Raw genomic sequence first — 25,681 nt, 5'->3', positions numbered from 1 at the left:
GAACACTTTTGCCCATCTAGGTCAAAACAGAAATAGTCGACTCTGGAGGGAGCTGGGAGTTAGATGTTTAGGGGATGTTATGCTAGGCAATGATATTTTTGGGTTTAATATATTGCAGCAAAAATTTGGACTCCCAGCTAGTCAGTGGCTTTTATATGGGCAAATTGCTCAAACACTTCGCTCAATCAGGCCCAGGATCTCTCTTCTGTTGAGCAATCCAATTGTTGACTACTTGAGAAAGGGAGGCAGTAAAATTAGAATAGGGTATAACAACCTCCTACAAGAGCTGGAGGATGATATGGAAAAAACAATCTACCCTAGCTCAAAAAATTGGTGATCCAGATGTGGATCTAGATTTAGCCCTAGTTTTGAATAAGAAGATCTTTCGGTCCTCAAACCTGAGGGCTCAGCACTATAAGACTCTTTTTAACTTGTATTTTACCCCCTCAAAATTGTTCGCCTGGGGCGTAAGAGATAACGACAGATGCCCTAGGTGTAACACGAGTCCAGCAGATTTACTCCATATGTTTTATAACTGTCCGAATCTGACACAGACTATTAGGGAGATAGTTATTTTTGGAGGGGCTGCTAGAACAAAACATCGTTCTATCCCCTGCCGTGGTTTTAATAGGCACGGATGGCAAGTTGATAGCAGAAGGTGGGGTTGAAGCCCTGGTTTTTATATCAGCAGCTATACTGCGCTTATTAATTTCCGCTGGATGGAAAGATACCACAGCACCCACATTCCAGCAGTGGCTAACTAGGCTTTTAGGAATGCATAATATCGAGGAGTGCTTGTATGATTTCAAGGGAAAGAAAACACGCGAAATGGGTAGAAACATATGGGCTCCCGTCAGAAAATGGAGGGAATCTAGACACTGAAACTACAAGCGGAATTGTCTGTGAGATTGGGGGGCTCTTATGCCTATCTACGCCTACTCCTGTGTTTTTTTTTATCTTGCCTTCTTTTTGTATTCTCTATTTATTGTTGTCAATATATTTATTCTGATTGTGTAATGAACTGATATATGTAAGGATTTTTTATATACCTCAACATGTCGAAACATCTCAATAAAATAAAAAATAAAAAAAAAGGAAATGTTTGGGGACATTTGAGGAAAATAAAGCACCCAGTCTTCTTAAATTGAAAAAAGTTATAGAATAACCGTATATGTTGTATTTGACATTGTCCACCCCTCCCGTTCCAAATCAAGGCAGATGATTTTAAGCCGAAAGAGTCTTATTACTTTGTCTGCAATTACAGCTTTACCATATAACACGACTCATGTAAGGTACGTTTTCCACCTCATCCTCCATATCCCTGCATTCTCTGCTCCCAAAACACCACAGAGACGAAGTTTATCTAGTAATCCACTTGTGATTTTTCTGAGACTGGAATCAATCCACTACTCATTTTTTGACTATTGGTAATGTGTTCCTGGGCTCTGTGACCTCAAACCAAGTTTTTTTGGTATGGATTCGGATCCTTCATTGTGCACTGGCACAGAAGAGTTGATGGGGCCAGGGAGGGGAGCACAGGAGCACTTTGGAGTCCAGACATTGGACCTTATTCCATCAAGTGGCGGTTATTGATCAGGGTCGCTGCCTCTTTTGTTACTGCAAGCGGATGACTGCCTCTGGCATCAATATAAACTACAGGAAACTCTACCCTGGCTGGTGTGAATAATTTTCTGGCATTTTGTGGGCACCCTTACACATCAAATGGATCAGATCAAGTGTTTCACCACTTTGTTGACCTCCGGATGTTATCCTCTATATCCGTCTCTGATGCAACCCTCGCCAAGCAAATGCTTTCCGACATGAGATTCAATGCTGGCAGCTACTAATAAACTGGACGCTTAAACCCCCACTTCCCATGCCTTTGCTGGTACGGGCAGCAAGATCCACATCAAATGCAGTGACAGACCTGACACACAAAGATACAGCGAAGACATTTTAACAGTGTTAGCCATACATCACACTGCTGCAGAAACTCCACAGTCTAAGATCTTTTTGTGATTTGGTTATGTTGAGGGTTTGTTTCTTAGTTCTAGATTGTACAGGGAATACTTTCTTTCATTCCAGCATCCATCTTGGAAAAGGAGAAAATGAATAAGAGGAAACCATGCACAGCTTGATTGCTCTGCTAAGTGTTTTGTAGTGAGCCAAAGTGTGCTTTTTGTGTGCAAAAATGGCAGGTTGTGTGTTTTTGGAAGGCCGCTGGACGAGAGTTACAGAGGCAATACAGTTGCACAGAGAATAAGAGTACCCCGACCACTTGTGACAGCAAGCCTTGGCATAGCAATAGGTCTCGCCTTTGGGACCTTATAAGTATTTAATTCAGCAGCACAATATCCTTGGTGCAACATCAACTGTTGCATTGCTAAACACTTATAATGTCCCAAAAGCGAGACCTATTGGCTATGCCAATACTTGTTGAAATGAGTCTTGAGGAACAATATAATGTTGAGCTTTCTGCTTCATTCTGTATTAACAAGCTGCATTGTTGTAAAGATGTTCATATTCCTTGATTTGTGACTGTGAAAATGTGTTCTGTTTTGTATAGAACAAATATAAGTGTAAAATATGTTAGTGTTTCTTTCAGACGAACTAGATTTTAGTTCACTTTTAAATCAAGAAAAAAACCTGTAGAGAAAAGTGCTGGTGGTTTATATATTTTGGTGTTTCCTTCACCTTGTGGATTTATTTTTTATGTTCTTGCAGAGCGACAGAACCATGCTCGTGAACTGGTGCAAGGCATCAACCTGGCCGAGTGGGACGGGATCGTCATTATCTCAGGAGATGGGCTGCTCTTCGAGGTAACCATGCTTGTCTGTATCTGACATGTATAGTGCGTACCTGGCTACCGAGCAGCTGAGCGCTCCCAGGGCATGGGGTAACAACCAAAGGGTGGCACAGCAGGGAGGCCTGTGGGCAGTGTGTGTCAGGGGAGCAAAGGGTGTGCGTAGGTGAGATGGTCTTACTTGGGCTTTGACCCAGAATGAGCAGCATGTTTACCAAGGGGGACAGGATGTACCTTTTGTGTGTGATGCTACTCCGCCACTGCCACCTTTAGCCAGTTCACCCAGTAGGGTCACCACCTGACCGTATTTTATGCCGAACTGGCCTGTAATTTTGAGTTCAAGCAGGTCAAGATTTTGGGAAAAGCAACGAAACACAGTATCTTCCCCTTCTTAAACATAAACCTAAAGTACAGAAATCCGTGAACTACCATTTGAGTTGTCGAAATAGTTTCCAACGATTAGTAGAGCAAATCTTGAGAGGCAGAACTGCTACAGTGCAAAATAATCCTGAAAATCATACTTGAATTCTTTTACACCTACCAACCCTTGGCTGTTCCAGAGGGGCAAAATGTGAACAAATGATATATAATCTATTCTAAGCAAGGTGGAAACCCTGTCACCAAGCCACTGCAGTGTCTTGCCGCAGGTTTCTACGAACGTCAGCATAGTTGCTGGACTGGGAAAAGCCACAGCACTTGCTTCTTGAAGAAGAACTTAATGCCTGTTAGCTCATCATCCTTAGGTTGTGCTGGCGGTGTCGAGCACAAATGATGTTATTGCCAAAATGTATATAACTGTTCAATGATATGTATACGCTTCTTTCCCCACATATCTGCCATCTTTTCATGTTGTCTAGGGTACAGACTCTTGCCATGTGGTCTCACACGCAGATTATCCTTCTGGGGTGTTTTTAATTTTTTTTATATAGCGCAAAATCCACCCGAAAGTATTGGAGCCCTTTACTTGAGCACCAGTTAAATTACACAAGAACATATTCTGTCTTTTAAGTGACTGGCCCAGACTCACAGGATGTTAAACCGATGCGGAGGCTCAAATTTGGTTTCCCTGTTTCAAAGTGTCAGCTCCAGGCGTGATGCCATATCCTCTCCCTTGTCACACCCTACGTTGTCTATTTCTTCTGATAATGTGTTATCATGTATTTGTTCATAATGCACCATTTGATGCTTTTCCACTTAATTCATGGTGGTTTACTGTGTACTGTGGTGTATCACGCAGTGCTTTCTGAATTGCTCTCCACTCAGCCAGGACTTCAATGAGTTTGTTGGCTTTCCTTTTCAATTGTCCTGTCTCTGCTGTTGACCTTTCTATCATGTTTTCACTCAACTTCTGGCCTTGGGTGCTCTCAATCAGAGCCTGCATATAGCGGTTTGCCTCTTGGTGCACACTATACTAGTGCAGCAATTTGTCCCTGCATTTTAGCGTATTTAAACTGGTGTTGGCTAGATAGTTTTTTATTAACCCATTCTGCCTGCCCTAGCCCATTCCCCCTCAGTGATCGGCTCATGCGAACAATCTTGCCATTTTTCTGGGCTATAATGCTGACCACAGCACAACTCATCTTTTAACGATATATTGTTAGACATGGCTTTTTCAGCGGGTTTACTCCTAGACCTTTTGCTTTTTTACCTCCTGTTTTTGACCCTGTTTCTGTTGGTTTTGAGACTCTGGGCTCTTTACCACTGCTATTCAGTGCTAAAGTGCATATGCTCCCCAGGTAAATTATGTTATGGATTGGTGTTTCCACGATTGGCATTTTTGATTTACTTGTCAGACCCTAGTATAGTGCACTGTGTGTGCCCAGAGACTGTAAATCAAATGCTGCTAGTGGTCCTGCAGCACTGATTGTGCCACCCACATGAGCAACCTGTAAATGTAACTCAGACCTGCCACTGTAGTGTCTGCGCGCAGTTTGTAACTGCCATGTCGACCTGACAAGTGCACCCACTTGCCAGGCCCTAACCTTCCCTTTTCTTACATATGTTACCCCTAAAGTAGGCCTAAGGTACACCCTCTGGGTAGGGTGCAATGTATGTGTGTGTGGCATGTTCTATTAGTGAAATACTGCCAATTTCGTTTTTCACTGTTGAACGGCTATCAGTCCCATAGGATAGAATGGGAGTTTATTTATAACATCTTATAAATATAACTTCGCAACAAGATAGAAAGATGGAGTTTAGTATGCCCGAACCCGTAATATAACCAATCATCTTGTAGTAAAGATGATTTTTATTTTATGTGTTTAAAAATACCACATTTAGAAAGTTGGTATTTTCTTGCACAGCCATCTTGTGTCCCTCTGCTTGTTAGAGTATTGACTGTCTGGCTTCGGAGTGACAGGGGCTGGGGATGTGCTTTCTCTCAGATTGCCTCTGGGGGGGTGATATGTGTCCTGCCTTTCCTGAATGAGGCAGGGCTGGGGTGAATAGACCTGGGATGCAGTCAGAGTAGTGGGAGGAGTTTTCATTCTCGAGCAACTGAATAGGCCTGGTCTGCATTTAGAGTGGTGGGAGGAGATTTGCCTTGCACTTGAATAGGCCGTGTCTGCCCTGGACAATACTGTCAACACCTCCTGTAAATAGGGTGAGGTCTGGGGCTTGTCAGCAGATATATTGCAATACTAGGCTTCATTGAATTTTACTCCCCAGGCCATTGACATTCCATGTCATGACATTCAAATCTGTACTGACTTGGGACCCCATGTTGTTAAGGTTTCCTGGCCCATCGTGGAACAGTGCCTATGATTTGCCCTCCTCCCTCTACTTGATCTGAGCGCCTCCCTTGGCTTATCATGTGACTTACCATGTGACTAAGCAAATACACATTACACTGTGCAGAACTTTGAAAACAGAACATAACTATGAGTCTCCCTGAAACTCAACCCTCTCTGCTACCCTGAGGCTTTGTAACACCCATCACCCAAATTTGAGAGTGCCTGTCGCCCTAAACATAACAACTAACACGTTAAGGGTCAGCCAGTGTCCCCAAGATGCCCAGGGCTGCTCGTAAGCCTTTCTTAAACACTTTGTAACTACTATAACGTGTCGCCCCTGCACCATTTGCTCGTCGAACCATGATGTTGCGCCGCCGTCCCGAATTCCAAAGAACCACCAAGGGTTGCAGCCATGAGTCCTCAAAAACTTGTTACATTGGTACCACTCCGTACTCCCAAGAGGCATCCAAGGGTACAGTACATTGATCCAAACTGTTTCAATCGCTCCCGACAAGAGTCCTCAAGTTTACATCCTCTCCATCTTAAAGTCTAACCCAGTGGGACCAGCTGCGATAAGCAAGGGGCACTTCTCCTTCAGCCAGCTGTGTCAAACAGGAAGCTTCTGTGCCGTCTGTAGATTGTCTATCTTGATAGTCTGCACAGTCTTCTCCCTGCAGCCTGAGGGACATCTCCTCCCTTCCTCACGGTTGCCCCACCATCATGGGGTGCGCCATCTCTCCAGCCAATCCCAGGCTTCTGATGGCGTAGTGAAATAACTGGATTTACCCTCTTCCCTCAACAGAGCTTGGCAGGAAAAAGCATCATGTACTTGAGTTCTTGAGTGCAGATTTCTCTCTTTACTTCATCAAAGCTATGGCGTTGGTGCTGTACCTCTAGCATAAAGCTCGGGAAAAACCACACTATGGCATTCCCGTACCTTAAATCCCCATTGGCGCGGGCAGCCTGAAGTATGACATCCCTGTCAAGGTGATTCACCCTGTGCGCCAGCTCTACTGAGAAAAATTGGAGAGGTACTTGGGGTGAAGAGTGTTGAAAATCAATTCTTTAATGAATAGGTTGATGCTAGGCCCCTCCACCCTCTCGGGGACCCCAACCACCCTGATGATGCAGCTGATACTGCCCTCTTGATCCTCAAGTCTAGCGTCATAATCCACACACTTTTTGGCATGTTTCATGTTCTTGACCCCCAATTACAAGCAGCGGATGTTATGCTTGATGCTGCCAAAGCATTCAATTCTATCAAATAGGGATACCTTTTTCAGATTTTAACGCAAATGGGATTTCCACCTAGATGTATCAGCTGGGTACGACTGTTTTATACTATCACCACAGCTTGGGTTCGGTTGGGAGGTTGCACCTCAGACCCTATCCATATCATTAGAGGGACAAGACAGGGCTGTCCTCTTTCCCCACTCCTGTTCGCTCTGATGCTGGAGCCACTGGCCTGCAATGTTAGACAGGGACAAAAAGCCTTGGCCCTCCACTTTGATCATCGTCCGGTTAACATCTCATTTATGCTGACGACTTGTTACTCTTCGTCAGAGAACCACACACTTACCTAGCTCCGATTCTGCGAGAATACATTAGGTTTGGTCGCTTTTTTAGACTTCACATTAACTGGTCCAAATCAATAGAGGGGCCATTGACTGAATGTACTCACCCTACCACATTGGAGTTCCCACTCGTCTGGGCAACGGAAACTGTGAAATATTTAGGGATATGGGTTCATCGGGACCCTGAGCTTGTCATTCGTGAAAACTATGGCACTACATACACTACCCTCGAAACACAGATTGGCAGATGGGTGAAACTTCCGTTATCCCTAGCTGACCGTATAGCCCTCCTCAAAGTGGCTGTGTTACCTACATTTTTATATTTGTTCTCCAACATACAGATTCCCTTAACTCAACATTTTTTAAAATCACTGCACTCTTTACTGCTCCGATTGGTCTGGGGAGGTAAGCACGCTCGGGAGTGTTGGGAGACACTCACATTAGATTATAAACAGGGGGGCTTTAGCGTGCCTGATTTTTATTTATATTATCTAGGCACAGTATGCCCACGATTGGTTTCAAAGCCATGACTTCATTTCACACATTGCTGTAGAGGACGGCGACGCCCATCCTATTTCACTACATTCCGTCCTTACCCACATCCATAGACACACACCTCGCACTGAAATTAAGACCATTGATACAACGGTGGCGGCCTGGCAGGCACTAGGACGACAGGCTAGGAAATTACCACTTTATTCTCCCCTACTGCCGCTTGCCTTTCATTCAAATCTCTCGGTCACACATGACGTCAGTGCTGTGCACAGTATGAAACTGGCTGGGTTCGCACGAATGATGGATTTATACATGGATGGAGTCTTTGTGACTGATGATGACCTCAACTATATACAGCATAAACACCCTTATTCTTTTTCTTAATTCATATGCTCAGAAAAGTGATACAGACACACTACTCCACTTTTCCTGCTGAACCTCCAACATTACAAACACTACATACTATGCTACTCAGTACCACGCGTCATAAGCTTACTACCAAATTATATCAAACAGCTCGTGCTGAGAAGCTCGCCACCCATGACAAGAGCTTGGAGAGATGGAATGAGCGCTTGAGCCCCCAATTAACGCAGCAGGACTGGGAATATTGCTGCCAATTGACCGGTGCTTTAACGCCTAATGGAAACCTTGGAATAATTCATTTTAAATACATTCACCAGGCCTACTATATGCCATTGAAACTCTTTCAACTATGGGCTAAGAGATGCCAATCTATGTAAGCGATGCAAAATGGCAGGAGCTGACTTTTGGCATCTTGCTTGGTCATGTCATGATGTAGCGACATACAATATGCTTATTAGGTCTAGTGTCTTTTTTGAAAGGGGTAGTGCGGAAAATATGTTACAGTGGCTGCTTCTAGCCAAAAGACGTGTGGCCTTGACCTGGGAGGGAGCAGTGAAGCCTTAATCTGCTCACTGAATAAAGGATTTGGTATATTGTTGTGATAATGTAACACTATATGCTGAGGATCTGCCCTCCTCTTCTCAGCCTCGTTATATTTGGGAACCCCTATTGCAGTACCTGAGCACTGTGGCGCAAGATGACACCCCTGAGTCAGGCGATTAGTGCCTATAAGATGTGCAATTTAAATGTCTACCATTTCTATGGCTCTGTATTGTTCATGTGTGGGTTGTTTGATGCTTACCTACGATTTTTTGATGCTGAATTTGTACTGTTCCAGATGTGTTAATAAAATGAATTTTTTAAAAAAGTATATCGCCATAATCTCTTACTGTTTAGTAATATGTCAAATCAAACTTAGTCTTCCAGTTTTTGGGCTGTTTGTGTCCTCTTCAGCTGTAATAAATTTGTCTGACATTTTCTTGAAGTCCGCCCGCAGGAGATTAACATCCACTGTCACTGCATCGATTTTTGGTTCTAGAATATTTTTGAGGTCGCAAATTGCAGCCATAATGTCCCCCAGTAAGGGTTCCGGCACTTCTGTGCCTAGACCCCTCCATTGACTGCTCGACTATATCGTATTTGTACATCTTGTTAGATTGCATATGTAGCTGTGCCTTCGGTTTCATCATGCCCCTGCTTATAGAGTAATGAGATAAAGAAAAAAGAGGAGAGAATGGGAGAAGAAATGCCCCAATATCGCTACTGTGGGTGTTCAAATGCGCCCTGTATGCGGTGGAGTAGCTTATCTGACTGTCACTATGAATGTTTACCACTGCAAGTATCGGTCAGGGACCATGAGTGCTCTTGACCCCACCGATCGTCTCCTACATACTGGCTGCGACCCTCGTGGTACATGCGGGGCCTGCCTTGCCGGGACCACCCCACCCAGCTCAAGTACAAGCCACCTCCACACCAGTTCATTTGGCTGCAGGCTATCTGTGGCTCGCCCTGGATGAGGGGAATAGAGGGGACGCCCCAGACAGACTCATGCACAATGCGGTGGCCACGATCGTCCCTTGCTCCTCACCAATAATGTTGCCTCCTTTCTGCCCGGCCGGCCATCAGTGTCTGAAAAGAAGAGCCTCCTAACGCACTGGCATCCTGGGATCACAGACAAGCCGGTTCCTCCCACTTCAAGTTTGGTTCTCCATTCATGTCCAAGCTCCATTCATGTCCAAGCAAGCAGGCCCCCAGGGATGCCCCCCTTTCCTCAATCACTCGTCCATATGGGTCTGTCCCGCAGCCCTCCGGGGCTGGTCCTAAGCATAGTCTGCTCACCCAGGGGCCAGACGAAACTCCCACCGGATCAATCACCACCACCAGGGTTGAGGGTCCTCCACTGCCTCTCCTTCACTGCAGCTTCGGAGGTCTGCCCTGGCCACCACCAATTAGCTTCTCTCCTGCAGATCACCGCAGGCCCAATTCTTCAATCGCCACCAGGCCCAACCCAGTCGAATTCTAGGCCCAGGTTATGGGCCATTCTCGAGCAGCCGAAGGCTCCATCCCACGTAGGATCAATACTGCAGGCTACCACCTTAAAGGGCAACCACAGTGGTCATTTCCATACTTTACCAGCCATTCACCTTCCCACTGGATCAGAGAGCTCTTCCCCTGAACAAGCTTGCCTGGATTTCTGCAGCCTGACTGGGGTGTGGGTGGCCATCTCTCTGATCCTCCAAACCCTATTTCTCTTGGTGAAATTCCCTCCCAAAACCTCCCTTGTGGTTCCTGGCACCCGGTAGTATCAAGGCACACCCTTTAGGTGCTGATGTGGGCGGATAATGGTGCGGATGACAGGGTTTAAGTCATCCAGCACTGCATAGCTCTCCTAAAGTGTGGCCATCTTTGTTGACGGCAGGCCGTGCCCCCTCCAGAAAGTTTGAACACCAGCGAGTCCCAACAAGACATACGGAAGAGGCTAGAAAGGGGGCAGATCTTGTAGACGAGAGATGGTAGTTGTCAGCATGGTATGCCATGATTTATTTTAGAAGCGCTTGTATACATATATGTGTATATCAAATGAGAAGAATTGGGGCTACCAGTTGTTGGAATGAAATAGAGAATATGAAGCAGGTCATTTAGGTGGCTACTTCCAAATGGAAGGGAACATTAGGTACAATTAAGATTTCCTTGCAAGAAGTAATAGTAGTGAATGTCACAAAGCACTTTTAATTTAAACTCTAATTTTCCTCCCTTTATGTTTAAATCATTTTTATTGTGGCAACACAAAGAAATACAACATACATCGCATAGAAGGTGCAAGGCGGCTTCGCTCCGAGGCGCATATATGGCGTAAAGTCCCTTCCGAAGATCCGCTATGAGGAGTACAGCCATCAAGGCTACAGTGAGATAAACAGTGCTGCAAAAAGAAATTGAACCCCCCCTCTGGATCCCCCTCCTCCCAACCCACCAACTCCCTCAACCCCCCTCCTCCCCCCTCCCTCCCGTCGTCCAGTGCCGTAACCTGCCCCACTCCGGTCTATCTCGCCACTCTCACGGGAAGAAAAGGGAGATACAATTAAAGCCCAATCAAGTGGCTGACCCCTCCTGTGCCGTGAGCCGCAAGAGGCGAAGGTATCGTGGGCAAGTGATTTCTCTAAATTCTGAGGCCAACAGGGATTGGAACGGCTGCCAAAGCTCATCGAACTGCTCCACATCCCCTGCTAACGTGAGCGATAGCTTCTCCATTCCCAACACATGCCATAGCCTATGTAACCACCCTGTTATAGAGGGGAGTGTGGTGGTGCGCCAGTGCGAGAGGACGTTCTGCATTGCTGAGCATAAAGCAATAGTGATCTGGCGTCCCCTACGGGATATCAAAGGGTGCATCAGACCGTCGGGAAGTCCCAATAGTATGTATGCAGGGAATCGCGGCAGTTCGGTGTCAAAATGAGTGTCGATGTCATCTATCACTTCCTTCCAATATGCGTGTAAAAGTGGACAGCCCCATAGGATGTGTGATAGTGTGCCAACCTCCCCAAATCCCCTCCAGCAGGTTCCCTCCCGGCCGTGGTCCATTTCGTGTAGTCTTTCGGGGGTGTAATACCAATAGGTAGACACCTTGGTCTGCGTCTCTGTAAGTCCCATGTGGTATGCAGAGTGGCGAGCCCTGTGTGCGATCTGATCCCACTCTTTATGACTCAACGTTCTACCCAGTTCCCTTTCCCAGCGTTCCCTGCCTGGGTTGTAGAAGTGTGAGGTCGGGGGTTGCAGAAATTTATAGAGGTCCGATATTAATTTCGCATCTGAGGTACGGGACAGGAGTCACCTCTCGTAAGGTAGGAGGTTCTTATCTGCTGGTTCTCGCACCTGTGGGTGTAGCGCCCAGTGGCGGACCTGCATGTAACGGAGTCTATCCGTTTCCAACAGCGAATATTCCTGTTTGAGGAACTGAAAGGGGTGAACGCCTTCAGGGCCGTATACATGGCCCAAGGCCCGGCATCCTGCCGATCTCCAGTGCGTGAAGGCTCCGTTCTCCAGTCCCGGGGTGAAGTCTGGGTTATCGGCCAGAGGAGTAAGCGGCGAAGGGAATGTGGTGAGTCCTTGCGCGGCATTAGTGGCATCCCAGACCTGCAGGGGAACCCTTGTGACAAGAGACGCATACAGATTAGCGGGGCGGTGAGCCCTGCGCAGAAACGGTATTTCCTGCAGGGGTCGGCCGGCCACCGCCTGGTCCTGAAAGAGCCAGTGCTTGTCCGACTCCCACTTGTCCACTCCACCAGGTAACGCAGTTGTGTCGCCTGGAAATACTTGCGGAGGTCTGGTATCCCCAAGCCTCCGGCTTCTGGGGCCAATGTGGACAGTTCCCTTTTCATCCTAGGTTTCCGGCCTTGCCATATAAAGCGCGAGAGGTCCGCCTGCGTTCGTTGAATCCACCCTCCTAGGTGGCTGCAGCGGCAGTGCCCTCAAGAGGTAGAGAATCTGCGGCAAAATTGTCATTTTAATCGCGGCAATTCTGCCCAGCCAGGAGAGGGTGCCGCGGTTCCAACGCCCCAATTCTTCTCGAATTTTCCGGCCCAGGGTAGTATAGTTGGCCTGTACCATTTCAGGTAGGGCAGGAGCCAACTGAATCCCAAGGTATGGCACGAGGTCCGATGACCAGTGCAGGGGGAAAAGACCCTGTAGATAAGCCCTCGTGGCTGGTGTGAGTGACAGGTCCAGGGCCACCGATTTGTCCATATTTATCTTGAAACCCGCAACGGTGGCAAAAGCGTGCAACTCCGCAACGCAGGCCGGGAGAGCCTCCCGCGGGTTGTCCAAGGACAGTATCACATCATCGGCATAGAGGCTGACGGTATGATCAAAGCCGCCGAATTTCACCCCCGTAGCCGCCGGATTCTGTCTTATCCTTTGGGCAAACGGCTCCATATATAGAGCGAAGAGCAGGGGCGACAGCGGACACCCCTGTCTCGTATCTCTTTCGATGGTGAAACTTTGCGAGCTATGCCCGTTCACCCGTACCACCGCTATTTTCCTCCCTTTAAACTGAATATCACCAACACTTTGTACACACACTTTTATGTGAATTGCGATTGAGCCAAATTAATCTTTCAGAACAAAGCTGTCTTTTCCTGTGACCTTACTTCATGCTCTAAATGAGCTTTATGGAGATATCTCTTTGGTGCCATTTCTGCATGTTCTGTATCCCAATATTTGTCCAAATCCTTCTTTAGATAACATTTGGAGTTGTCTTGGTTCTATCCTTTGAACCCAGGGATTTGGTCACCAAACCTCAAATTTTTCCGTAAAATGTTTCTGCACTCAAACAGATCTTGACGGAACTTGACATCACATCATTTCCCTTTACTACGTTCTTCCAACCGTGCTCTCACTCAAGTCTCAAATCATTTGTTAAACTATTAAACCTCTCAAAGATTGATCAGAAAACTTGATCTCTTCTCTTAAGATCTGAGTAGTCCTAGAACTGGTCTTGTTTTTACAGTGACTCATTCCTGACCGTTCTACTTATCCTCCATGTATTACTGTCTCCAACCAGATTTCTCTATAACTAGAAAGGAGCAGGGCTGTTTTTATACCCTGTCTCCATCATACGATTCAAGAGGGCTGCAAGATCTTTCGGTCCTCCTGAAATCCAGTTTTATCTTGATCTCCTCCTGCATATTCCCTGAACTTTTGTTAGGCAAAGGTTGGACAAACATTTTCCCCAGTGAGTGGAATGCGTAGGTCCACAGCGGCTTCTGCCACATTGCACTGAAGTGAGGATATAGTCATTCGGCCCAATGAATCACGGAATCTCTATGGGGTGGAGGCCTAAGGTGCATTCTGTGTGACCATGGAGGGGAAGAGTGTGATGGCATTGGGGACTAACTCTGGGGCCGGCCCCTAACCCTTATTTAACCTATGTCTTGCTTCAATGTTGTGTGGAATCTGAATATTCAAAATAATAAAAAATTACCAGTTACTGAAGTGAGGCCCAGCTCAGGTAAGTAGTCTTCTTCTACTGCTCTGAACAGAGATATTCTGTACAATTAGCATTTGTACTGGTTAGTGTGTAAGCTTGATATTGCCCCATATTAAATCAGTTCATTAAAAAGTATGGACACTAAGTTCAGTAGATCTCTCAAATGCACCGATACATCATTTGCATACAACAAAATGATGTGATTTGTGACACCCACCTGAAATCCCCAGTTGTTTTCCAAGTCTATTCACCAGCGGCTCTCCTGTGGCTCCATAGAGGAAACGGGACAGCCCTGCCTCGTGCCCCTCTTGAGTATTAAACTCTCCAAAATAAGTTGCGCCATCTTAACCCTGGAAATTGGTGTTGCATACACTAATTTGACACAGTTGAGGTATGAGCTCCCCACTTCAATGCATGTAAGCAGTTCCCACATGCATGCTTAACTGACCTTATTTAAGGCTTTCATGACTTCTAGAAGGGCTAGGGAAAGCAGCTCCCTTCGTCTTCCAGGGTGTGCATTTCATGTGCTACGTGCCGAACACTATACATCACACTCTTGTAGGGTATAAACCCAAGCTGGCTATTAATCTGTTGGCTGGTAATTTGCTTAGAATTTTCGTATGTTTGTATATTATTGATTGTGGGGGAGAGGCCAAAATCTCCCCAAGGTCTAGACCTGCATTTGAAATTAGAACAATTGTGTCCTCTCTCATGGTCTTAGGAAGTAATCCTGAAATTTTTCTAACACTTTGCCAGTTGCCCTGCACCGAAGTGATCTGTTTCATTTGGGAAGCCGTCCTCTCCTGGGTTTTAGCACATTGCATTTCAATTATACATCAATCAGATCTCTCATGATTGAGTCGTCTATCTTTTCTTCCCGTTCCTACGTTGAATGCTTTAAAGTGAGGTCAGCTGGGTATTACTGCACTTTTGTGAGAACTTTTTCATTAGGTCGGTAATATATTCCCACCAAGTGTGTTTAAAATGCATATTTGATATTAGCTTGTGTCGTTATCGTTCCTTCAGGATCCGTATCAGGGCATATTCACAAAGGATCCTTAATACTTAGAAGAGCAAGGATGTTATTGTTTTAAGTGAATGTTTTTAATTTATAGAGTACTTAGAGCGCCTTCTGTTCAACTGAATTTCCATAATTTCCTTAAATGTCATTGTTAGATTTGGGGGTCTCTAGTTGGCAGAGGTAGCTACTTTTAACAAATAGGGACCCTTGCCTCTAGTCAGGATCAGGGGATTACACTCCGAAAATATCCCCTGCTCACCCCCTTGGTAGCTTGACACGAGCAGACAGGCTTATCTCAGAGGCAGTGTGTAAAGCGTTTGTGACCACATACATTAACCCAGTGACCACACTACAGATGGACACCACACAAGTTTTTTTGGGACAACACTACAGATGAACACCACACAAGGTTTTTATATAAAAAATAAGTATACTTTATATAGATTGACCACAAGACCATAAACGACAAAAATACACAATACTGTTACTTTAAGATGGTAGATTTAGCTTAGTTAAGTTCAGTTCTTAAGACGCAACACTTTGCGTCAATGTACCTTAGGTTGCGTTGCACTTCCATGACAAGCAAAGTCGCAGCGAGGGAAATGCGGCAAAGTTCAAGTACAAAGAAATAAAGACGTGAAGATCTTCCAGATGTGGCACGCTACTCCGGGGATGCGAGAAGTTCTCTGTTTGATGCGTGGACTGCAGCAGCGACACCCTGATTCAGCGATGCGACGGCAAGAGCTCCAACTGCGACACTCTTCTCCCATGCGTGAAGCTTCTGCGCAATGCGACAATTACAGCGGCGACATCCACGATGCGACATCAGCAGCTCCGACGGCGGTGCGCTTCTCGGGATGCGAGCCGCTATTCTGTGATGCGGTGCAGTGCGATGGTTCCAGCGACGACACCCTCCCTTGGAGTTGCGACGGCAGGCACACCGACGGCGACACACTCCGACTTCGTTGCGAGACTCTTCTCTTGATGCGGTGCATTGCGACAGCTACAGCGGCGACACCCTCCTTCGGAGTTGCAGCAGCAACGGCGACACACTTCCTCTTCGTTGCGGCGCGCTTCTCTCGATGCGGTGCAGTGCGACAGTTCCAGCAGCGACACCCTCCTTCGGAGTTGCGACAGCAGGCACAGCGACACGCTTCTTCCTCGATGAGTCGTGCTTCCAGCTCCTTGCGACACGCAGTTCCTCAGAAGGCCCAAAACAGCAGCAGGCACTTCCAAACCGTCTCTGGGGAGCTGGGGGGGGGGGGGTGAAGTCTGTTGTCCCTAAGACTTCAGCAGGAGGCAAGCTCTTTTCCAAGCCCTTGGAGATCCTTCACAAGTTGAAAGCAAAGAACACAAAGTTCCTTTCTCCTTCCTTTGGCAGTAAGGCAATCACTGCAGGCCAATCCCCCAAGCAGCACTTCGGATTGGGAATAGTCTCTCCTCAGTTTCTTCAGGTTCCTCTCCTCAGTAAAGGTTTCTTCTTGTAGTCCAAAAGCGATCTAATTTCATGGGATCAGGGTCCCAATATTTATACCCCAAAACCCTTTGTTCTCTGAGGGGAGAGTGGCCTTTGCCCAGTCCAAACCAGTTCTGAAGCACTCTGTTTACCAGACTTCTCCTTTCCTTTCACAGTGCAGGGCAGAAACATCAGACACCCCACAGGAGGTGGAGTCAGCATTGTGGAAGGCAAGTACAGTCCTGGAGCACTTTGTTTACAGGACTCCTTCTCCTCTTTCAGTATGCAGGGCAGAGACATCAGCCGCTCCCCAGGAGGTGGAGCCAGCATTGTGGAAGGCAGGCACAGCCCTATTGAAGGTTCAGGTGCAACTCCTCCCTCCCATCTAGATGCAGATTTCTCTATTCACACTAGGCTGACTCATCCTGTCTCTTGGAATCGCCCAGCCCTGTCACTCTCAAAATCAGACAAAGGAATACACAACCTAGCAGAGGCAGGCTTGAAAGGTTAGACCAGCAAATACCTACTTTCTAAAAGTGGTATTTGCAAACACAATGTTAAAATCAACTTCACTAAAAGATGTATTTTATCATTCTGAGTTCAGGCATACTAAACTCTAATTTCTACCATGTTCTCTGAGTCAGTTAGGATTAAAAAATGTAATAATTCTAACAGCCCATTGTGACGGGGTGAAGCAGGCCAATACAGAGGAAGACAGGAGTTCAACCCTTTCCTATCTTCCTATACAGCCTCCCGAGTATTGGGACAAGGCAAACTCAACCGTGTTCGTGCCAGAGGAGAGCGACGAGCACTGTTTCTTTAACTGGGCGAAATTTGGAACCAGCCCCGCCCCATTTCGTGACGTGGAGCTCCAGGAAGAAGAAATGCCCGGAACCAGCGAGCCGCCGGTGTGTTTTTCACCTGGAGGCCATCAAGAATACCAACAAGCCAGGAGGCCAACTTCAAGGCGATTACCCGAGGCACACTTCAAGGGAAGTGTGGCTTAACCAGGTACGGGCTCGTATCTCGGCGTGGGCGGCTAGGAAGGGTCCAAAACCCCCCTGAGTCACCCGTCCGACATTCCTCTCACCCCGTACCCCGAGCACAGACGGCACTTCGGCACAGACCCTTTGTATAAACAGAGCACCGTGTGTTTCCTCACCCCCTATCCTTGCACACTCTAAGTATAGAACACCCAACTGATACTGAGCTATCTTCTTTTTTCTTCTCTGACGTTACCTGATATATTGAGGAAACCGGTCAAGCTGGAGTGGATAAGAAGGAGCGCGGAGAGATGCAAAAGTCATTCCTCCCAGGAGAAGGACCATGAAATCCCTCTCCCTTACTATAGTAGCACCTTAAGACAAAGACGAGTGTTAAAATCAATAAAACCCTCACTCAAACCCATCCCCGTGAGTTTTTCTGACCGGCCACACCCATTCTGGCCTATGGAGAACAGGTAGCCTTGCAATAGTGAAAAACGAAAATGGCTGTAATTCACTATTAGGACATGCCACACACATCAAGGCTTCTCCTACCTAATACTTACAATGCACCCTGCCCTTGAGCCTAATATAGGGGTGATTGATATGAAGAAAAGGGAAGGTTTAGGGACTGACAAGTGGGTGCACTTGCCCAGTCGGTGTGACAGTACCAGACTGCACACAGGCTCTGCAATGTAAACCAAATAGCCAAACTTGGAACCACTAATTAATACATCAATTTACTATAGGGAGCACTTTCACTGTGGCACTGGACAGCAGTGGCACAGTGCCCAAAGCATCTAACAGCAGCAAAAATACATGAGGCAACAGCAAAATTGGAAGGGAGACCCACGCCAATGGTGCCAGGTCTAACAGTCAAATAAAAAGAGAATTCGCAAGCTAAACAATCGGGGGGCCGGGGCATCTTGTAAAAGAAAAATGCCCAGATGATAGAGATCCAACAAGTAGAACACCCCACAACTAATATAATTAGGTAAAAACTATTGTAATTGAATACACATTTGATGGCATTTAACAGGGTGGTTAGTTAAGATTTGCGTGTGGGTGTCTGCTGAATAATGATTTAAAAAATAAATACCTAGTCCATGCCAACTAGATGCACATTGATTGCTCCAAAATCTGTGGTCTAAGGGAGACCACTGGAAAAGTAAATCTGTAGGAAGAAGTAGAAATACATGTGCATTCGTTTTCCAGAATTTTAACCTTTTAGAGATACTTAATGGTAGAAAGTGCCTTGTTGTGCTGCACTTAAACACCCCTAGCTAGTGGAGGTGAAGGTGGTAAGTGGCACTAGAACATGCACTGCTTGTGCAGGTATGCAGTGCCATTTAGATCAGTCCACAGTGCTGGTATGTTGGCAATAAATGGTGCTTCTCCGTACATTGAAAGGTATTTGCAGATTGAGTGTGTGTTGTCCTTCACCGGTGCTAATACAAGATGAAAAATGCACTGCAGTGGGCACCACTAGCCCACACATCTCTTTCCAACTTCACTGACAAGAACTTGGGCACTTGGGGGCTTCTTCATGACCATCAGCATTACTTTATAAGGGACCCTCTGTTAGGGAATGCCAGTACTTCATGCCTTGAATTAAAAATGGAAAAAGCAAGATCTGCCTTCGCCAGTGTTAAGTCTGTACCCCTCAAGTAAAACCACTTTGCCTTTTGGTACTGTCTTATTTGATTGGGGGTGTTCAGTTTTGGGAGTGGGTAGGATACAGATGGTGACAAAGATTCCTTGTAAGCGCAGTTGTCCTCTCTGTATGAAAATGTGTGTGTTATCCCAGTCCTAGTGGTGTCCGGAGGTTAGGTTGGAGAATCCCATGGCAGGGTGTGCAGAAACAACTGAGATGCCCGTTAAGTATCCCTGCTTCCATTGTGTCCTGACAGTGCTTAATGGTGGATATCCCCACATGCCATCATGTCTCGGATCGCTCTAGCTGTACCCTGCATAGTAAAGATCTAATGGTTATAGAATTTCTTCTGCAGTCAAAGTGGATTATAACTCCAAGCAGGATCCTACACAGGCGGAACCTGTTTCATTTGGTCTTCATAGATTTCCTCTTAATTGCCTTGTCATGTGTGTCTAACAACCTAGCCTTATTTCTAGAACTTGTAGCTGTTTGATTGTCTGCTCCAGGCATGTTTTGTAGATGTATTTTGATGGGAAAAGCTAGTTTCGTGGTCCTGGCTTTCATTTACTTATAAAAGTGTCATAGAAACTTACAGCTTATTGGAAATGCCTGGCCCAACCAGTCTCTCCATACAGCAAATCTCTAAAATATTACAGATCCTTCTTGGTATGTGACCTTCTCATTACTTACTAAAACCCCATGATGCCTTTGTGAATTGGCCTTGCCTGCAGTATGTATCCTGGCATTATGAAAATAAGTGAGGAGAAAGATGCTATTGGTGAGGTTTAGAGATGTGCTCTATGAAAAGGTCAATTCCCTGATCCGTTTTGAATTGCAGGATGTTTGTAATAGTTATGGTGTTTATGGCAATGGTGTTCCAGATTTGTGGGTGTTGGGTGGAGAAGGTCTGTCTTCTAATCTTTCCTTTTGTCATGTCTTTATTTTCCCATCCGATGATATCCTTTGCTCCTTGTGTAACACTGTTAACTTGATACATTTATTTTGTCAGCTATGTATACATAAGTTCCATTCCTTGTTGCTACTATGATACAGTATGTCTTGAAGATGATATGAATTGGGTAAGCCAGTTTATTTCCATCAGTACAGGGGTGATCATTTCACTTTTACGGTTTATCATAAGATGGGCTCCGACGTGAAGGATGCCTTTTTAGTTACCAGTTTGTTTAACAGGAAAACTCCATCCAGTTGAGAGGACTCAGTCCTAGACTGCTGTTCAGAATATTGTTTCAGGGAGAAACACAGCATTTTCTTTAAGAGTGGGAGGTGGTACCACGCGGTCTTGTTCTTTTGGAATGTTTTCTCTGAAGGACCAGTCGATGTTGAGGGATAGATCCTCAATGGATGAACCCTCGTCATTGATGGAACAAGCATTTGCACTGCAATAGGTCTCGCATTAGGAAAGTTTGAGCTATTGGTATTGTAAATGACATTTTTTATTTATGTTTTGTTTTTGAAAATAGCAAAATTAATAGCTTTGTCATTTACAATGCCAATAGTTATAACTTTCGCAAATGTGACACCGATAGCATTTGTAATGCAATATGTGTTGTATTTACGTGACTTACATGTATTGATATTACAAGTAACAATGGCTGTTAATTTTTCTAATTAATTAATACTTAAATAAGTTATTGTAATTTCTAATGGCAATAGCTTAAACTTTTGTAGGTGCAAAAGTTGAGGAGTAGTTTAAAAAAAAAAACAAGCACTGGTTACTGTCCTAATGCTTAATTAAAACAAAATACTTACAATGAATGTTTGAACTAGAATTGGGTTCCTAGTAACTAATATAGTGTAAAGTTCCAGTGGCTCTGTGATGGAAAAAATGAACATTTCAAAACATTTGGGGTCAGTCACATTGATCATTACTACGCAAAATGTAAAGCCCATACTGAATAGACATTAAGAAGTATGCCACAAGGTATTTTTCAGCAACTTATTAAATGCCTTGGAACAGTGACATTGGACAGTCCCTGGACAAAATTAAAAACACGTTATTTACGTGGGGCACCCAAGGCAACGTCTGAAGAAGCAGCTGAATACCGAGATGTAGAACTGGAGTAATGTCTTACTGAGGTGTGCCCCCATCTTCACAAGCCCAACCTCGGTCTCAGAATTTTTTTCTTTTAAACACACCTCACACTGTCACTGCTTATCTCAACTCCCTTACGACACTATTACTTGTATTATTTAACATCTGTGCATAACTCAATAGGATCAAAACTCATTTGGGGGCTTTGTGAGTAACTCAGCATCGAAGACTCAGAACTACGAATTATTGTGCAAAACTAGAAAATCGTAACCAAGACAGCGCTTGAAGATTAGTCTGAGATTTTACAACTGAGCCATATCCAATCAAAATACCAGGAAAGAGAACAGATAAGTTGTCGAGTTTGCTGAAGTAGTATACGATACCATACCATCTATTTTCTTCATATACAGCCTCCCACACCTCCGCCGTTAACAGGCACCCTGCTTTCAAACCCCACTCACACAAACAGGAGTCGTTGTCACCGATCGAAACCTCGAACACGGACCCTCAATACTGTGCGAATAGACCGAGCCCGCCCATATGCCACATCAATTGGTTTCGCTCTTGGAACAACTCTCTGATTGGTTGGTGGCCATGCTCATCATATGTGTTAATCGAGTGTTTCCGCTCAGTTTACACACCCAACAGGGAAATGTAGTTTCTTCCTTTGAGCAAGCACTCGTGCCGGGCGGGGCGCAGGAACCTTACCAATAGTAAACAAGCAAAACAAGTGACGTCAGGCGGGCGCGTGCACTTCCGAGCAGGCGCAGAGTGTTCTTGGTCGCTTCTCCGGCACCCGCCCGCCCATCCATCGGGAGCCGGGCAGAAGGAGCCCACATGAAAACAGGACAAGAAAAGAGCCTGGTGAGGTGAGGTAAGGGGGGGGGGGGGAGCGTGTGTGTATGCAGTGTGTGTGTGTATGCGACGGCGGGGGTGGGTTCTCTGTATGCGTGCGTGTGTGTATGTGCGCTCGTGTGTGTGTCTCTGGTGAGGTAAGGGGGGAGCGTGTGTGTATGCAGTGTGTGTATGCAGTGTGTGTGCGCGCGCATGTGTGTGTATGCGATGGCGGGGGTGGGTTCTCTGTATGTATGGGTGCGTGCATGGGTGCTCGTGTGTGTGTGTGTGTCTCTGGGTATGCGCATGCGTGTTGGTGCTTCCGAGGCAGGAGAAGGGCACGGCGCCGTGCGCGTCCACATTCCCAGAAACGGGTGATAATAGATGTCTTCGCAGACTAAGCAATGCTTCGCATTGCTTACGTCTAGCTCGACCTAAAAAGGCCCTACCAATTGGTTTACCAGATGGTTGTGTTTCATCTGCAATTTGCAGCAGAGACCATTGCCTTTTCTTGCGTCTTTGATGTACCGTTAATGTTACATCTTGCCCACTAGCCTGGTTCCTGAACGATGTTTTCTGAAAGTTAAAAGACCATGAAGGCAACATCCTTGATTCAATCATGAAGTATACTTTAAAGAATGTCCATGCTGCCGAGTCCGAGAGAACTCTCACAAAGCTCAATGTTCTGCTGGATTTCCTGAACGACCTGAATGGCATAACTCAGAACATTTGTACTACGTTTGTACTCGCATTACCCTCAACAAGTGGTGCAACCAGCCAACACGCTTCCCCAACTGCCTCCCTCTTTGTCCAACAGGTAAAAATGGAAAGGTTCTCCGTATCTTCTCACTGGCTCCTGTTGGAATGGGAGAAGAAAAAAACCCATCCAGCTTCAAGGATAGGGTACTCTACAGAAGCTGCTCATTAACCCCTTTGCTGCTAGGCCTTTTCCCCTCCTGTGCTAAGGCTTTTTTTGTCGTTTTGGGGTAGTGCGCGCTTAGGCCCTTGTAACTTTTTGACCACATAAGGTATCCACGCCAAATTTGCGTCCTTTTCTTCCAACATTATGTGGATTCTAAAGGCGCCCAGGGTTTGTGGATTCCCTTGGAGAGGTCCCAGAAATTAACCAAAATATAGTGATTTTTTTGTTTTTTTCAGAAAAATTTGAAAAACGGGCTGCAAATGAAAGCCTCTGGGTTTTTCCCTGAAAATGTTATCAAAAAAGGGTTTGTGGGGCTGAAATCTCCATTTTCTCAGCTTTCTGGGAATGACAGTCTTTTGTCAGAGAACCGAAATTTTTCACACAGTTTTGGCATTTTTCTGGGACATAGCCTATTTTTGCTATTTTTAGAGCTTTCCACCTCCTTCCAGTTAATGTTAGAAATGAGTTTGAAAGCAATAATGCATCCTGGAAAGCTGTACATTTTCGAAATGTAGACAAACTTCTGAATTCAGAAAGGGGTCATTTGTCTAAATCCATGAAGGTTTCCTTATAGAAACTAACAGTTAAATATTGGAATAATTGAAAATTTGTTGAAAAAAACAGCCTTTTGTCTCAACGTTTTCACCTATAACTTTTTCTAATTTTGACAACTCTTGGAAAGCAATATACCGTTACACCTTCCTGGTTGTGGGTATATATAGGACTTGTAGTTTCACCAAGAACCCGACGAACCCAGATCCAAAAACTGAGCAGCAACTTGCAATGGTATTTTTTCATTTACTGGGTATAGAGCACTTTGTCCTGGAAAATGTATACATGGAAAAATCTGTATGAAAGACACCTATGTATTTCTGAATTGGGTACAAATTATAGAGTTCAGAAACAGTATATAATTGCACATTTTCAAAATTGGGAATACTCATACTAGCATGAGAATTATTGGTCATATTTCAAAAAGATTTTTTTTTTACACAATGTCTTTCATTGAAAGGGAGAAACGCATGAAAGCTCAATTGGTAATAACAGTTGATTTACAAATCTGAATAACCCCAAATCTCCCGATAAAAACGGTACCTCACTTGTATGGGTTGGCCTTGTGCCTGCGACAGGAAACGGCGCAAAATGCAACGTGGTCGCACCTACATTTTGCAGTTACAAATTGACCCTTTTTTGGCAAAGTGCCTACCTGTAGTTTTTGCACCCTAGCTCTGCCGGCACCTAGGGAAACCTAGCAAACCTATACATTTTTGAAAACTAGACACCCAGGAGAATTCAGGATGGGGTGACTCGTCTGCCTACCCCCAGGTTTTATTACCCAGAATCCCTTGCAAACCTAAAAATTTGACAAAAAAAACACATTTTCCTCACATTTCTGTGGTGGAAAGTTCTGGAATCTGCGTGGATCAACAAATTTCCACCCACCCAGCGTTCCCCCAGGTCTCCCGAAAAAAATGGTACCTCACTTGCGTGGGTAGGCATAGTGGCTGCGACACGAAACAGCGCAAAACGCAACATGGTCGCACCTCAATTTCCCAGTGAAATCTAGCACGTTTTGGCCAAAAAGACTACCTTTTGTTTTTGCGCCGTAGCTCTGCCAGCACCTAGGGAACCCTAGCAAACCTATACATTTTTGAAAACTAGACACCCAGGGGAATTCAGGATGGGGTGACTCGTCTGCCTACCCCCAGGTTTTGTCACCCAGAATCCCTTGCAAACCTAAAAATTTGACCAAAAAAACACATTTTCCTCACATTTCTGTGGTGGAAAGTTCTGGAATCTGCGTGGATCAACAAATTTCCACCCACCCAGCGTTCCCCCAGGTCTCCCGAAAAAAATGGTACCTCACTTGCGTGGGTAGGCATAGTGGCTGCGACATGAAACAGCGCAAAACGCAGCATGGTCGCACCTCAATTTCCCAGTGAAATCGAGCACGTTTTGGCCACAAAGACTACCTTTTGTTTTTGCGCCGTAGCTCTGCCAGCACCTAGGGAAACCTAGCAAACCTATACATTTTTGAAAACTACACACCAAGGAGAATTCAGGATGGGGTGACTCGTCTGCCTACCCCCAGGTTTTGTTACCCAGAATCCCTTACAAACCTAAAAATTTGACCAAAAAAACACATTTTCCTCACATTTCTGTGGTGGAAAGTTCTGGAATTTGCGTGGATCAACAAATTTCCACCCACCCAGCGTTCCCCCAGCTCTCTCGAAACAAATGGTACCTCACTTGCGTGGGTAGGCATAGTGGCTGCGACATGAAACAGCGCTAAATGCAACATGGTCGCACCTCAATTTCCCAGTGAAATCTAGCACTTTTTGGACAACAAGACTACCTTTTGTTTTTGCGCCGTAGCTCTGCCAGCACCTAGGGTAACCTAGCAAACCTATACATTTTTGAAAACTAGACACCCAGGGGAATTCAGGATGGGGTGACTCGTCTGCCTACCCCCAGGTTTTGTTAACCAGAATCCCTTGCAAACTTAAAAATTTGACAAAAAAAACACAATTTCCTCACATTTTTGTGGTGGAAAGTTCTGGAATCTGCGTGGATCAACAAATTTCCACCCACCCAGCGTTCCCCTAGGTCTCCCGAAAAAAATGGTACCTCACTTGCGTGAATAGACATAGTGGCTGCAACAGGAAACGGTTCAAATCGTACGGTGGTGAATTTACAATACCCTATTGCAAAACTACCTTGATTTTGGAGGGGGGGGGGCACCTGAGTTTTTTGCCCGGGGCTCGGTGGCCATCTTTGGAAACTACCAAACCCAAACAGTTCTGAAAA

The 25,681-nt window shown here is 45.5% G+C and overlaps 1 protein-coding gene across 5 annotated transcripts in view; it reads left to right on the top strand.

The window, feature by feature from the left end:
• Nucleotides 1–25,681, top strand: part of SPHK2 (sphingosine kinase 2) — a 298,281-nt gene that overhangs the window by 153,830 nt on the left and 118,770 nt on the right. For all 5 annotated transcript variants that reach the window (XM_078654942.1, XM_078654941.1, XM_078654940.1 and 2 more), the window contains one exon: nt 2,725–2,819. In XM_078654942.1, the coding sequence (XP_078511068.1) occupies nt 2,725–2,819 (95 nt within the window). The remainder of the gene's footprint in view (nt 1–2,724; nt 2,820–25,681) is intronic.

This window comes from Lissotriton helveticus, chromosome 7 (genome assembly GCF_964261635.1).
Source record: "Lissotriton helveticus chromosome 7, aLisHel1.1, whole genome shotgun sequence".
NCBI classification, from domain to species: Eukaryota; Metazoa; Chordata; class Amphibia; order Caudata; family Salamandridae; genus Lissotriton; species Lissotriton helveticus.
Note: the sequence above shows the minus strand (reverse complement) of the source record. Positions and strands in the feature narration are given on the sequence as shown.